The 14,845-nt window shown below is 39.8% G+C and overlaps 1 protein-coding gene across 7 annotated transcripts in view; it reads left to right on the top strand.

Annotated features, from left to right (window-relative positions):
- LOC119655183 (cytospin-A-like) overlaps positions 1 to 14,845 on the top strand; it is a 498,871-nt gene that overhangs the window by 462,182 nt on the left and 21,844 nt on the right. For 6 of the 7 annotated variants that reach the window (XM_038060941.1, XM_038060940.1, XM_038060942.1 and 3 more), the window contains one exon: positions 5,981 to 6,095. In XM_038060941.1, coding sequence (XP_037916869.1) covers positions 5,981 to 6,095 — 115 coding nt within the window. Of the gene's footprint in view, positions 1 to 5,980; positions 6,096 to 6,399; positions 6,486 to 14,845 lie in introns of all 7 variants that reach the window. The other variant, XM_038060943.1, reaches the window with a different exon arrangement.

Genomic DNA, 14,845 nt, shown 5'->3' on the forward strand with positions numbered 1-14,845 from the left:
AGATGGAGCGATGGCGTAGGTCAGGACGCCAGACAGCTTTTAGGGATGTCGAATTGGTGGACCTTGGCGCAAAACCGTGATGTCTAGAGTTCCTTATTAAGGCAGGCCTAGACCGGATACTGGTTGTTGCGCCGTTGATGATGATGATGATGAAAGGCCGATCGGTGGTATCCTCTGTCCCTTTTGGAAATTCAGTAGCTCAATTTGATGAGTTCATTAACATTTACACTGTGGTTTGAGGATGGTGAGTGTCCAGCTCTTGCAAACCAAAAATATACGACACAGGTGTACAGTTCTCGCGACTGTGTACTGACTCTTTCACACTATGTTTCATAGGAATTTCGGGTCTATTTCCGCTTAATACTGAGTCCAATTCTGCTAGGTGCCGCTGAGATAATCCGGTAATTGCAAATCGGGGGCGACCAGTCTTTGCCCAAAATTTATAGTAATGAGGTGTTAGGCGACGAAAGTCATCTACAGTGCCAAGTGGGAACTAAGGTTCACTGAATGCGCGGAGGTAACCCTCGCCACGCATTTTATCTAATTCATTTTTATGAGAGCCAAGTGCTCCAATATATGCTGGAGTCCTTCTCAGACATATTCCGAAACCTTTGAATTTATATTTGAATGTCCTGAAGGCTCTGGTAACTGGGCTCGGAATTAGTCCCTTAGGGTAAGCTCAATCCAGCATAGCATAGTATGGTAATATTGCCTATACCACTTGGCAAGCTACTACGTAAGTAGCAAAGGAATAAAAATAAAACTAGGTAGCTTGCTCCTACTACAATATATTTTAATAGTTTGTAAATACGTATTTCGAAAGCTACTTACTCTAGAGTAGAGTTTCTCCCGCACCTTACTCTAGAGTAACTAGCTTTCGAAATACGTATTTACTAACTATTAAAATATATTGTAGTAGGAGCAAGCTACCTAGTTTTATTTTTATTTAGAAGAACTACAAGCATCGGAACGATAACTATTTTAGCAAAGGAATGTTTTGCCTCAACATTTCTACATTTCTCTGGTACAAGTGCTACAGGCGAGTGTTTTCATCTTATCTATGAAATGATCTACGGGCATGCCTCACGAATTTGATTTCCACCAAATTGATTATGTCCACCATTCGATCTGCTGCCAAAGTAAGCAGCTCCATCAAAGAAGGCAATTGTGTTGTGAAAGTATGAAAATGACGATGAAAATGAAGTTCGAAAAGGTTCATTTATTCAATCCCGACCGGAGTTTCTCCCGCACCTGTATCTGTCTATATTAGCGCAGCTTGTGCAGACGGAGATACATTCAGAATGGCCGTTGGATACTTTAAAGGATAAAGGATATGTTATTTCAGTTTACAGCTTGTGGACCCCTAACGTACGGGAAAAACGCTCATCGGTACGCTTGGTGATTCCCCATTTAGGGGATTCATACTCATAGGCTTCTCCAATAACCTTTTGAATGTGTAGTAGCTAACAGCAGCTATATGCATTTATGTCTGTGCACACAGCCAGATATAACTTTATTGCAACTTGGGTCAGCTATCCTCGTATTAGGTTCCGTACCTATAATGGTCGCAATTAACAATAGTTGCAGAAGGTATACATAAGGTGTCCGAATAGCTGCGTGTTTAGAGCGCAAGGCTGTCGTACGGAGGGTCGCGGTTCGAATCTCACTGGTGGCAGTGAGATTTGTATCGTGATTTGATGTCGGATACCAGTCGACTCAGCTGTGAATGAGTAGCTAAGTCAAATCAGGATAATAATCTCGGGCGAGCGTAATGCTGATCACATTGCCTCCTATAGAGTACTACAATCTTGTAATGTACCGTTACGGTCTTGAATGATGACTTCAAGGCTTTGATCCAATATGGATTGTTGCGCCAACGATTATTATTATTATATATCGAAACTCAATTCTCAAGCCGCCAGACTAATATAACGGGACGGATCGTGCGATCGAGTAAGGAAAAACTGTCGCTCTGCTTCGGTTATTATAGAGGAATGGGTCCTCTTCCTGGCTTGTCAGAGTGAGATGCTACTATTTGGTTGGTGGACTTCGTGGGGCGATCAGAGGGAGTAAAGAGAACTAGAAGGTTCTGAAATAACGGGTAGGAGGAAGAACGGGCCTGGATACTACAAAGAGTAAGAAGTTTCTTTTCAAAGCTCTGTTCTCCGTCAATGATTTTTTGCAAACAAAACCTTATTAAAATCGGTTTTTTTTTGAGGAGGTGGAAATCTTCAAAAGACATTGGCCTGGACACGCCAGCGTGTGGTATTCTTACCCACTAAAACCATCCCCGACTCCCCCAAGCCCCGTGGAAACATCGTACGATATTACATCACGGGGCGGAGTCAGCTCATTTTAGCTTGGTCCGCTTTCGTCTCTACGCGGCGTACGTAACCGCGCTTTTCTAGTCTCCTCTACCTTTCGCTTGCTCTGGATAGATACGACCATGGAGTTGATCGCATCCCAGTCTTCCTGACATGCTAACATTCTTCACATCAGATTCTCTGGTACGAGCACCTCTCCTAGAGTCTCCTCTAGTTGAAGTAATAAAAACTTGTTGTTTCTTTTTCGTTGGTGTGGGCAACAACAAGTTTTTATTACTTCAATTAATTAATCGTTGGAAACACCGCATAATTTCACTCTCAGTCTCCTCTAGGTTCTTCCTATCCTCCACAAACCTAGGGCAGTTTGTACAATCGGGTGAGGTATCTAGTTTAAACCTAAAGAGGTACTGGCGATATCCTGCATGCCCCGTGAGAAACTGAGTAAGATTATAATTAATCTCACCATGCCGTCTCTCCAACCACTCCTTGATGGTAGGGATGAGCCTGTGTGCCCACCGACCCTTTTCCGAGCGTTCCCAACGTTCTTGCCATCTATTTAGAGATCTCTCCCTTTCGGCGTTCTTCGTCTGCGATAAAGGAGAGATAGACTTCGCATTATGAATATTCGTCATCTCATCTGCGACAGTCCTGAATGCCGAGCACACCCTTAGGGCTGCTCTTCTATAGACTGAACTCAGTTCACTCTCAAGTATTTGATGGCAGGCTTAGAAGTGATGATATGGTTCCCAATTTGAATAGGGGCAAAATTTCTTTTACGGCGCTTGGTGATGAGGACCGCTTCCGTTTTTTTTTCTCCGCAAGTGTCAGACCAGAACTCTCTAGCCAACCCTTAACATCACTGATCGCTTCGCATGAGTATAATTCAGCATCTTCGAGGTGCTTTGCGACCACAACCAGCGCTATACCGTCGGGGCACCCCACCACCGTGGTTTCCTCCGGAAGGGGAAGATTAAGTACATCGCTGTTCCACGGCAGTGGGCCCAGTACGGAGCTCTGTGGGACACCCGCGGAGACAATGTACTCCTGGGGTCCGTTATCGGTGTCATACCAATCTTCTCCAGAGATTCCCGTATTAGGTTCCAATTAGCCGAATTGAATGCATTTCTCACATCCAGGGTCATCACCACGCAATATTTGCTAGTACCTTTTTCGTGGATTGCATCTGGTTCTCAACAACCGGGAGTAATCTATTATAGATTACTCGCTCTAGCATTTCGCCCCCTAGAGGTTTGCTAGCCTTAGGCAGTAGCACCAGCTTCTCTCGTTTCCATGATGCAGGAAATATCCCCTCAGACATGCACGCTTCGAACAACTCAGCAAACATGTCCGGTGTGGATTTCACGGCAAGTTTAAGGGCCTTATTCGAAACGACCCGGAGCTTTGTTATCTCCTATCATAGTGCAGATCTAGAGTAGCTCGTCACTGGTGACTGGCGATATTGCCGTGTCGTTCAGAGGTCGCTGAAAGCTGTCTATGCCCTCTTCTTGCTGGAGGAATAACCCCTGAATAATTTTTAACAAGAGTGAAGGGCACGTGATCTGCGGAGATGACCGGCCTCTGAATCGCCCCATCACGATTTTATAGGTGCTCCCCCACGGGTTTACGTCCGCTTCCGAACAGAGCATCTTAAAGCTTTACCTCTTACTCCGTTGGATGGCAAACTTGAGGGTTTTGCGGGCTTCCTTATTGGCGCGCTCTTTTTGCCCTTGGTCAATTCTGCCTACCGCTCTCTGAGCCGCTCTTCTGGCTCGGTGACAGGCTGATCGAAGGCTGGCCAGTTCAATATTCCACCAGTAGTTTTGTCTTCTACTGGGGAATGAGCACCTCCTAGCCATGGACGCGTCACATGCTTTGGCGATGCATTGGGCCACATGGGCAGCTCTTTTCTTAGATGCGCCTGCTTTATTAGATTGGTCTAACCACACCTCTATGAAGGTCTGCTCATTCAGAGCTTTAGCGGATCAGCCTGACATCTTTCTCGGTTTCGGGCATGATGATCTTCTGCCCGGTGACTCAATCCGTAACCCAAAGAAGATTGCCTGGTGTAGTCCTTGCTGACGCACCAGGACATACCATGTACCAGTGCAGGGCTGATAAAAGTTAGGGCTACGATTGAGGCAGACCCCCCTTTCTGAAAGGTGTTTACATATCCTTCGTTAGCCAGAATGATATCCGTCTGTCTATCTGTCACACGAACTTTTCCCAGAAAGGGCTATATCGATTGACACAAAATTTGGTGAGAAGGTGGGAACTATGAACGCTAAGACATGCAGTGAGTCATGTCCTTCTACGTTGAGAGCCGATCTTAGTTTTGAAATTTGTTAGAAAGGTGGGGAGTGGGAGGGGTGGAAAGTGATGATTTCTTCAACGGACCCATTCTCAGAAACTACCCAATCGAAAAATCTGAAAAAAATCATGAAGCTGCCTCTGTATAGTGTCCAGGCCTCAAAATACTCTCCATATCGATATCGGCTCAATCACACTATAACTAACAAAGTTACAATGGCTGAAAATTGACTTTACCATGAAAATTCACTGCAACTAAATATCAATATCACACCAAAGTGATGACATGACATGACATGCCAAATGAATATACATAACGGGCTACGTACAAATGGGACAGTTCTGCATTCAAATATACTCCAGAAGAAGCAAACAAAACCTTTCATAGCTGAAGCGCCCAGCTTCCGATTTCCCGACTTGTTCTTAATTAAATATGAGAATATATCAACATGTCAATTATTTTGGCGAAATTTTTTTGGTTTAGAAAGAGTTTGCTACTCCAAGGAAAAATATATTAAGGAGTGGATCAAATGTTAAACAATCAGATGTTAAGTGGAGGGGCACTCTAATGCTACGTTTGATCTTTTTTTAGGTGGAAATGAATTGAATCTACTTTTTCCTTAACTGAGGTCGTATGATTTTTGGAGCAGAAATGGTAAGAACTTCATGCGGCCGCCTTCCTGAACTGGCTAACATACCGGTAACTAGCTGCGTGTTGGCGGTATCCTTTGTGATTGTATCTTTAGAGTCTGGGGATCACTTTTCACCAAATATGTTGTGCAGGGTACAGTTATACATTCGAGATTGACAATGTTCAACTGCAGTTAGTCTTGACCTCTCCAGTAATATTTGATCTTTACAAGTACTTGGTACATTTAGTGAATTTAGAACTATGGAAGCTGCTTCATTTGGGCTACTATAAGAGAATATCAAAGTAGAGATAAGCAGAGATGTTGGGAAATTCAGAATGGTTTTAATACAATATTATTTAGGCTAATTTAGGCTAATATAGAATGGATTTAATTAAAGACTGGGTTAGTTGACATAAAAAAATCTGAAGCTCAGACACTTCTGAGCCGTGACTAACGTATTCCAGCACCTGGGAACCTATCGATATTCACTTGCTTTTTCGTTTTTAAGTTTCCAGTTTATCTGATAACTTATCACTTCATCAATTTTGGAATAATATGTATGTGTTCAGTGCCTCTCATTCAATGGATTTGGTTCGACTTTCAATTCAAATATGAAGGCTTAGAATTTTAATGTGCGAAAACTCTTTTACTGATCATTTAATCTATTTCATTTCAATCCTATCTTCTCTGCTGAACATTTCTTTCAATTCGTTATAGCTGCACACTCCAATCGTAACCGGTCTACAAGCTAAAAGTCCTTTACGTGAACAGCAACAAACAACAACCGGTTCAAATATCAACATAAACGGAGGACAAAAACAAATAATCACAGGTGAGTACTTTCTCAAATCCAAATTGTATCTTCTCAATTTACTTTTCATCGATCAATTATTTTTTCTCTCTCACTGACTCTATTTTTCCAAACTAAATGCAAATATTCCATACTAACTCATGGAAATTCGGGGACTCTCATCACCAAATTAAAAATTGTCATTGTTGTCTTTATCTTGCTCCTCTGACAAAACTAATTTATCTTTCACTTTCTAATATCTTTACTGCATTCACACAATATTCAATTTCACATTGAAAATATAATCAATTGAAAATGAAAATTTAAAAAAAATATAAACAAGAAGGAGGTACACCCCCTGATTTGATTCCTACTTTATTGTTTTTTAGAGACTCTAAGACATGAAATAATTGAAGATATCTGCGTGAAATTGTAATAATAATTATATTGGTTGTAATTGTAATTTTTTTTTGATTCATTTTTATGTTATCTCCTATTGCACTTGGTTGGTCAGTAGTTTCAGTGTTTTGTATTCTTAACTTTTCGTTTGGTTTTTGTGGAAAAACTTAACAGTTTTGGTGTTATATATGTTGCCTTTCTGGTCACCCTTAGTAAGGGTTTTTGAAGGTCCAATTGCATTGCCTAAATCGGCGTTTATAGAAGTGTTTCGTTGAATTTGCTTTTCTTCTCTGTCCTGTATTTATATGAAAGTATTTGTCGGGAGATTCTACGGGATACCATGAGCTTTCTTGTTTTTTTTTTTGGAAAATTGGTCATCGTTGTTGGCTTCTTGTTGTATGAATTTAACAATTTAAAGATTTAAAAAAATGTAGGATGAAATAGAGGATTGCAGTAGTCGCCCCTATAGTTCTAGCAAACATTTGCTTCATTCAAATAGTTTTTGTGTGTAGCTTTGCTTTTACTGTAAATATATTGTACAATCAGCTGTCCCAATCATTCTTTGATGCGTTAAAGTTGACAAGCTGGAATTGGTCAATATCGTGCAACCGCAGGTGGTAGATCTGAAATGAAAGAACCGAAGTATTGGTAATTTTAAAAGATGACTTTAGATTATTCCACTTTCAATTTTAGTTTAGCAATATCTTTGCTCTCTTTATTGTTCTTTCAATGGATCTGCAGACCTATTTTTTCCCTTGGCCTGTTGGAATAGTTTTCTAATCATGTGAACTCTGTACCTCGGTCTTCAAGTTACAGCTCGGGTGGGCTTATTGATTCCATAAGTCTTCCCATTTCTTTCAACGTTTGAAATCTTATGTCTCGAATTTACCTGTTAATTGAAGTACCTTAAGTTTAAGATCTAGTTGAAGCCTCTGGCATTTTCATCCTTTTAGGTTTTGATGTATTTTCTTCGATTTCTTGTTTAATAGTTATCTTCCATCAATGATGGATCATATGACCAGAGCTACTAAACTCTAACATGTGTGAAAGTTAAGCGAACATGGAATTTAATTGATATAAATTATGTACACTTGCGGTTATTTTTTCACATTATAATCTCGGCGCTTGTGGTATTACTTTGGGACAAAATTGGTAATGTCCTCTCGATAAGATGTCGCAAATGAATTGGAGTTGAAGTACATCGTCGCTTTCGAAATGCTGTCATCCTAGCCGCCTTTTCCGTTTAGGAAAAAAAATGGAAGTCATTCCGCCCTAGGTCGGGAAAATTCAAGGTGTGATCAAGAGATTCCCATTGAAATTGCTCAAAGAATCGCTGGGTTGCATTAGCTCTCATCAATAATAAGAACGAATCCACAAGTTTGTACCCCTCTTTTTCCGGTTTTCTAGAAAACAAAATTTTATTAAAATCGGTTCAATGTTTGTCTCTTAGATGCGTTTTTCTCAGAAACGACTGTATCTGTTAGTACGAAATGGTGGAAAGGTTGGAACTATGCTGTAATTAAAGGCTATAATATGGAACACTATACTGGAAAATTTGATAGAAATCCTAATATTAATAAAATTACAGCCCGTTGAAAGATAGTCAGTGTCATTTTGAAATCAATAGTTAGACATACTCAATGCACATACATTAAAAGCTCTGTACAAATGGAACCACCGGGCACGCAAATATTTTTGCAGAAAAAATACACAAAATCTTCCATATCTGAAACGCCGAGGTTATGGTTATCGACTTTGTATTGAATAGTTTTTCGCAAACATTGTAAAGCCTCATAACAAAAAATTGCATTACTCCTAGTTCCCAATTCCATGAAATCTACGAATAGTATACCCTTTTCGTCTCAAAATACAGTAGCTGCAAACGTTAGCGTTTTGGAAGTTTGTTTATTTTTTTAAAATTTTGTGTAAAACTGTTTGTCTGTCTGCCACACATACTTTTCTCTAAAATAGGTAAACCGATCCGAACGAAATTTCCATGCCAAGGGGGGATGTAAATATTTTTTTTTTCTTTGAATATAGTCATGTGGGGTATCAAATGAAAGGTCTCGATTATTACTTTCCGAATCTGGCGTTTTGAGGTAAATTGTAAAGTGCGCGAGTAAGGAGTCAAAATGTGTACACTTAAAGTGAGACAGGACTTATTTTCGGAAACTACCGAACCCAAAAATTCGAAAAAAATCAGGATGGTGCACTTATATTAAATCTAGGCCTCAAGATATGTCCCTTTTAGCCCTTTTTAGTTGAAAAAAAAGTGGTGAAAAACGACTTTTTTGTTCTAACATCCGCAATTTTGAGAATTTTCGACTTTTTCCAAAAAGCTCGTGTCTACGCATAGCGAAGGATATAATAATTAAAAAATATCATTGAGGAAACCTGCCAAAAACTCGGATATCATTTTTCTACCTTGGCGCAGTTAAGTTCACTTCAAGATCACAATTCAAAAAAACAAAAAAAAAGTTTTTTCTATTCAATTTCAAGAAGAATGTCTCAATGTTTTGTTTACTTATTTGCAATCCATCCTGAAAAATACGCTCAAAATTCGGGTTTGTAACCAGACGACCCCCTTAAAGAGATGAAATACAGTATTTGTGATTATATTGCAATAGTGGCACACTAATGAAAGGAATAGCTGGTCCCCGAAATACACCATTTGTGATTTCTAACAAGTAGCTTTAACCAATAAAGGGAAACCCTCTTCAATCTGTTATTTTTGTTTAACCATTGGCCAAAAAAAAAATTCTCTAAACTTCGACTACTCCTAGTTGGTATGCTGGTTGCGTTTCGCTATTTTATTCTTTAGATTTTTGAGCTTGTTCATTGGCCATTACTGGTAGTTGTTATGTTTGGTCACAAGATCACAATCGCATCCAGGACGTCTTAACTTAACTTTCACTGTGATGATTTCGTTATTGTGGAGAAGTTTCTTCCAGTTATTAAATGAACCTCTGGACGTTACAAAATCTATCATACAATCAGACTACGTTTGCATTTTATGGCATCCAGGAAGCCGTACCATACCATAAAATAATTCAGCAAATGTTGAAGGCGTTCTCGAACTTCGGGAATTGAAGCTATTATAGTTCGAACACATAACTGGAATTATAATATGTCTCCACTTCCACTCAGGAGTATAGGGTATCCACGCAGTCTCAGTTTTCATTGATGCTATGTTTCAGTTTCATTGCCATCACACTTAATGTTGTACCAGTGATAAGCCTAGACGACCGAGATTCGAGCCCAGGATAACGGTATCGAGAGGCTGGCAGTCAACCATCTCGACCGCATCCGGCAAACTACTATCGATCCCCATCAATTCTTCTTGTCCTCTCTTTAGTAACATAAAATTTGGAAATTTTATATACAATTCTCCTTTTTCATTTCCTTGAGCACCTCTTCCTTTTTTTAGGGTTTTGTATAAAACAAAACCTTGTATAAAACGAAACCTTATGAAAAATTAATTCACTGTCTGTCTGTTACACGCACTCTAAAATGGCTACAATGATTCAAATCAAATTTAGTAGACATATGGGAACTTTGAAATCCCATGCATACAGTGAGCGACATAAATTTATGTGGAGTTTAAAGGGGGACTTGTCATACGTGAAAAAGGGATTGTAAATTTGTTCAGCTAATGTATGTGTGGGGAATCAAATGAAAGGTATCAATTAGTACTTTCACAAGTAAATTTTAGTTTTGACGTAAATTGCAAAATGCTCGAGTAAAGGGTCGAAATGTGCACATTTAAATTGAAACAGAACTCATTCTCGGCAACTACCCAATCGAAACCCATTTACTGCATCTTAAACCCAGGAAGTAAGATGCTGACACGAATAATTGATATTCGAGTGAAATATTAAAGTTCCATTTACGAAGAATTTACTTTTTCCCATCCCTTCTGGTAAAAAAAAACTTTATTAAAATCGGCTCAATGTCTGTCTTTTCGTCATGCCGGACGGTTATGTAATACCCACTCTTCCTTCAACTTTCTCTGCGGGACTCCGGTATGGTACTAAGTTGCGGGCTGGATAAGAATTTATTCCTTCATTTAGGAAGATCTTTAAAAGATATCTCCGTTCGCAGTTTGCGGAAGCCCAATTGTTTTATATGTAGTATCTCCGCTCTTCATGCTGGATGCAAGTACTGGAGCCTTGCATCCCGATTTTCTCTAGGTGGTAGTTTTAGTACTCCCGTTAGGGTTTCCATGTTCTCTTCTTTGGAGACAATAGAAATACCGCTCTATGAGCCTCAGTTTTTTGCTTCCGTTGACATGAGTTTAAATTCCTTCATTCAATTGTGTGAATTTTCGCGATTTCGCTTTTGAAAGCATACTTAGCAGTGCCAAATGAAGCTCTACTCATTTCTGTGTCGAGACCATGTTACAGGGTACAACCTCTAAATATTTTTCATAAATCGTTCCCTTCCAGCTTGGTTCTCTTCTCTTATGCGATTTACAATAACAGCGTCTCTGCTGTTTTGTCGATTTGTACTATATAAAGTGATATGTAAAGGAGTCTGATTGGACCAATGAGGAATTTTAGTGTTAATGTAATTGTGAATTAATTTAGTTTATTTATTTTTGCTGATATATCATGTATTTCATTTTGAAGAAGCTTGGGTTATCTGGGAGATGATTTCTTCTGAATCTTCTCCTTAGAAATTGGACTTTCTTTTTGTCTGTTTTTCTTTTTATGCTGCTTAAACAAAACCTTATTAAAATCAGTTTACTGTTTGTCTGTCACACGCAATTTTCTCGGAAATGGTTATAGTGACACCAAATTTGGTGGAAACATGGGAATTGTGAACACGCACGCATACAGGGAGTTACATCATTCTTTGTCCAATTTAAGAGGGTGGAATTTTTTTTTCACCAAATATAATCATGTTGGGTATCAAATGAAAGATTTCTGTTAGTACTTTCCGAAGCCGGTCTTAGTTTTGACATTTCTTGGAAAGCAGGGGGGGCAGGGGTGCTTAGAAATTGATCACGTCTTTCACAGGCCCATTCTCAGAAACTACCCAACCGAAAAATCTGAAAAAAAAATCAAGAGGCTGCCACTACATGGTGCTTAGACTCCGAAATACCTCCATACCGATATCTATTCAAATAAAATTAAAAATAATCTATTACTATAATTTTTAGTAACTGACTGCAAACCTCCCAAATCTTTGCTTTATTTACGGATTTGGTTGTGCAAGTAATAAACAAAAGGCGTCCTTGGGGGAATAGAAAAAACACCATGTTTTGCTCTTCAAGATTTGAAATTGTAGTAAATGCTAACAGCACAATTAATTGATGGCAGCCAATCTTGAGCAGTATTCCTAATACAAAACAGTTCAAGTGACGGAAGGAGCATGCAAAATTTGTTAGAGTGAAAATCAATTGATTTATTAGTTAGAAGTAGGTAGTGTCCTCCGGTTTTTTTTTTTTTTTTTTGATAATTCAAAGGATTCCTCCTTTTATTTTCTCGATATAAGGAAGGAGTTTAAGTATCCTATATAATAACAGTTCTGAATAGATTACTTGTTTTGAAATAAATTGCAACGAAGTGATAGCAGTTGATACATAGTCGTGACAATCAAAAGTTTGAAATATTCCTTTGAACAGAATATATTTAATTGCGTTTTCAGTAAAAAAACACCAACTTTATAATGAATATAATAATAAAAATACCTGGCAGTTAGATATAAAATGCAAACCCAAAAATGAGAAGGGGAAATTTGATCTCCGGTACGTATAACCGGCGGGAGTCGTCTGACTTGGTGACTGGGTCGAGCTCCCGTAATGGACAGCACGTCGTCAAAATTACTACTACGAAATAACGGCGGAGGCGGGTATAACATATTACCGCCCCTTGCTGCCATCCCCAGTGAAACACTCGCAATTGAAATTCTGGACACAGTAAAGCAAAAATGTTCTGTCATATACAGTCGTATATGACGGTATGGCGAAAGTCACTCCAGTAACCACTGGAGCTTTTCAGGTCACTCAACGAATGCCAACAGAGCGTCAAGACAGTACAGCTTTCGGTGTCAGAAGCGAAAGAATATTGGGGAGGGCTGGAGGGGTTACCCGCCCAACATGCTGAGCATGCTGAGTAGTTCACCGCCGAAGGCACCCGTCATGCTACTATGCCGAGAATAAATTTTACGGATGTTATCGACGAGCCATACACAGCTTGAAGAACTGGGGGCCTAGGTCTGGATCGGGTGCAGAACTTCTGGTGCAAAAAGATCACCTGTATACATGGTCGGTTGGCACACAGCATAAATCAGATCATGAGTCGGCCGGAGGAATTTCCACCCTTCCTCACTGCGGGGATTAAATACCTTATCGCTAAGACGCACACGGTACAGAACCCCGCAGACACAAGACCGATTATTTACCAACCCTCTACAAGTTCGCAGCATCTATTATTTGTGGAAGGGTCAACGCGCAGCTCGAGACCAGCCACATTCGGTTTGAGGAGCGGACGGGCTGCCGAGTCGGCTAAAAAGGTTGCAAAGAGCAACTCATTATCGACTTGGTTGTTGTAGGACCAGCAATTAGAGGTCAAATAAACCTGTTTAGTTGCTATATCGATTACGCCAAGGCTTTCGACAACGTATCGCAACACCTGGCTAATCGATGTCCTACGTCTGTATCGCATTGATTCCAAATTAATAAAGTTTTTGGCGACAGTCATGGAAGGGTGGCATACCACTATAGCAGTTCGTTCATCTGAGGGTGCCAATACCTCAAAACCTATTCATATACGGAGAGGCATCTTCTAGGGGGATTCGTTGAGTCCCCTTTGGTTTTGCATGGCTACTGAATGATGTTAGATGGCATGGTTTTGCAGCGGACTAATAGCAACACTGAACGGAAATACGTGGAAAAGTTGGTGAACTGTTAGGTATTGGCTCGGGAAATCAAAGAAATTTGGCGTCTCGAGCGGGTGGTTGTAGTTTCCATAATATTCCATATATTGTCATGTTAACTCTCCTTAAGTTCATCCTAAGTGTACTAAATTTTGCACCAACATAGAGCCTCGTGCATACACATGCCAGGTTTCATGAAAATCCAACTATTAGTGGGAAAGTTATAGCAGTTCAAACTTATCAATTTCGTGCTAATTAACAGCATTCTAAGCCATACAAATAAGATGCTGACGTCATAATTAACGAGAATAATTGAAATTCGAGTGAAATATTAAAAATTCCATTCAAGAAGAATCTAATTCTTCCTAGCCCTTTTTTATATTTGATGTTGGTTAAATTGTTGGCATTTGCTAATAATATTAAACTCAGAGTGTGAAGCTTATGAGGTTGACCATTATCAACACAGGGCTTTCCATCAAATGATTTATTTAAATCGCTTTCTAGAAAATTGAGAGCAATGGAATTTTTAGCTATATTACACGGACTCGTCGCTCCTCACATCTTTTTCTTTTTCTTCAGCCTTCAGTTCACAAGCGGGGTCGGCACGTGGTGATCGGTTTCGTCATTTTATTTTATCAAATGCCTGATCAGGATGTAATCTCGAGACTTTTAAGTCCCCATTCAGCGGATCAAGCCACCATTGTTTTGACCGGCTTTTTGGTTGCTTACCATTGCTTTCGATGTTCTGACCAATACTGGTCGATGAATTCTCGTTAGCGTGAATTACGTGACCACACCATCGAAAACGCCTCTCTTGCAGTTTTTCCACGATCGGTGTAAAACCATATCGATCGCGGATATTCTCATTTCAGACGTAATCAAAACGTGTCACATCACCAGTGCAATGCAACATCTTCGTCCCCATTACCGCGAGACGCCATTCATTGATCTTTATAGTCGGTCAACACTCAGAACTATAGAGAGCGGCAGACGAACGACATTGCAGTAAATTTTAGATTTGGGGCGTGCGCTGATACGTCGATCACAAAGAACACCAGTTGGGGAATGCCACTTCATCCAGGATGCATTAATACGTGAAATAGCATAGCATAGCATTGACTCGAGATATTTAAATGGCTGAGTTCTGACAATGGCAGTAACCTGCCCTTCGAGATATTTAAATCGCTCAGTTCTGGCAATGGTGAACTGAGCGATTTCAATATCTCGGATCAATGCTATAAGCCAATGGAGAACTACGTTATGCTCCTCACATAGGGAAACACAAAACTTTTTATACCTGAAGCGTCAAGCTTCCGGTTTCCCGACTTGTTACCTGCTATCTACAGTGAAAACCGCCTTGCCCGCTTCGGTGCCTTTGATATGTTTTCCGAGTCCACATTGCCCCAACTTTTCTCAAGTGAGAGTTAGATTTGATGACTCCATTCGAATGCTACAAAGACTCACTCCGGATGATTAGTGATTTAAAGTTGCCATTCATATTATTTTGATTTTGC

This window comes from Hermetia illucens, chromosome 4 (assembly GCF_905115235.1).
Source record: "Hermetia illucens chromosome 4, iHerIll2.2.curated.20191125, whole genome shotgun sequence".
NCBI lineage: Eukaryota > Metazoa > Arthropoda > Insecta > Diptera > Stratiomyidae > Hermetia > Hermetia illucens.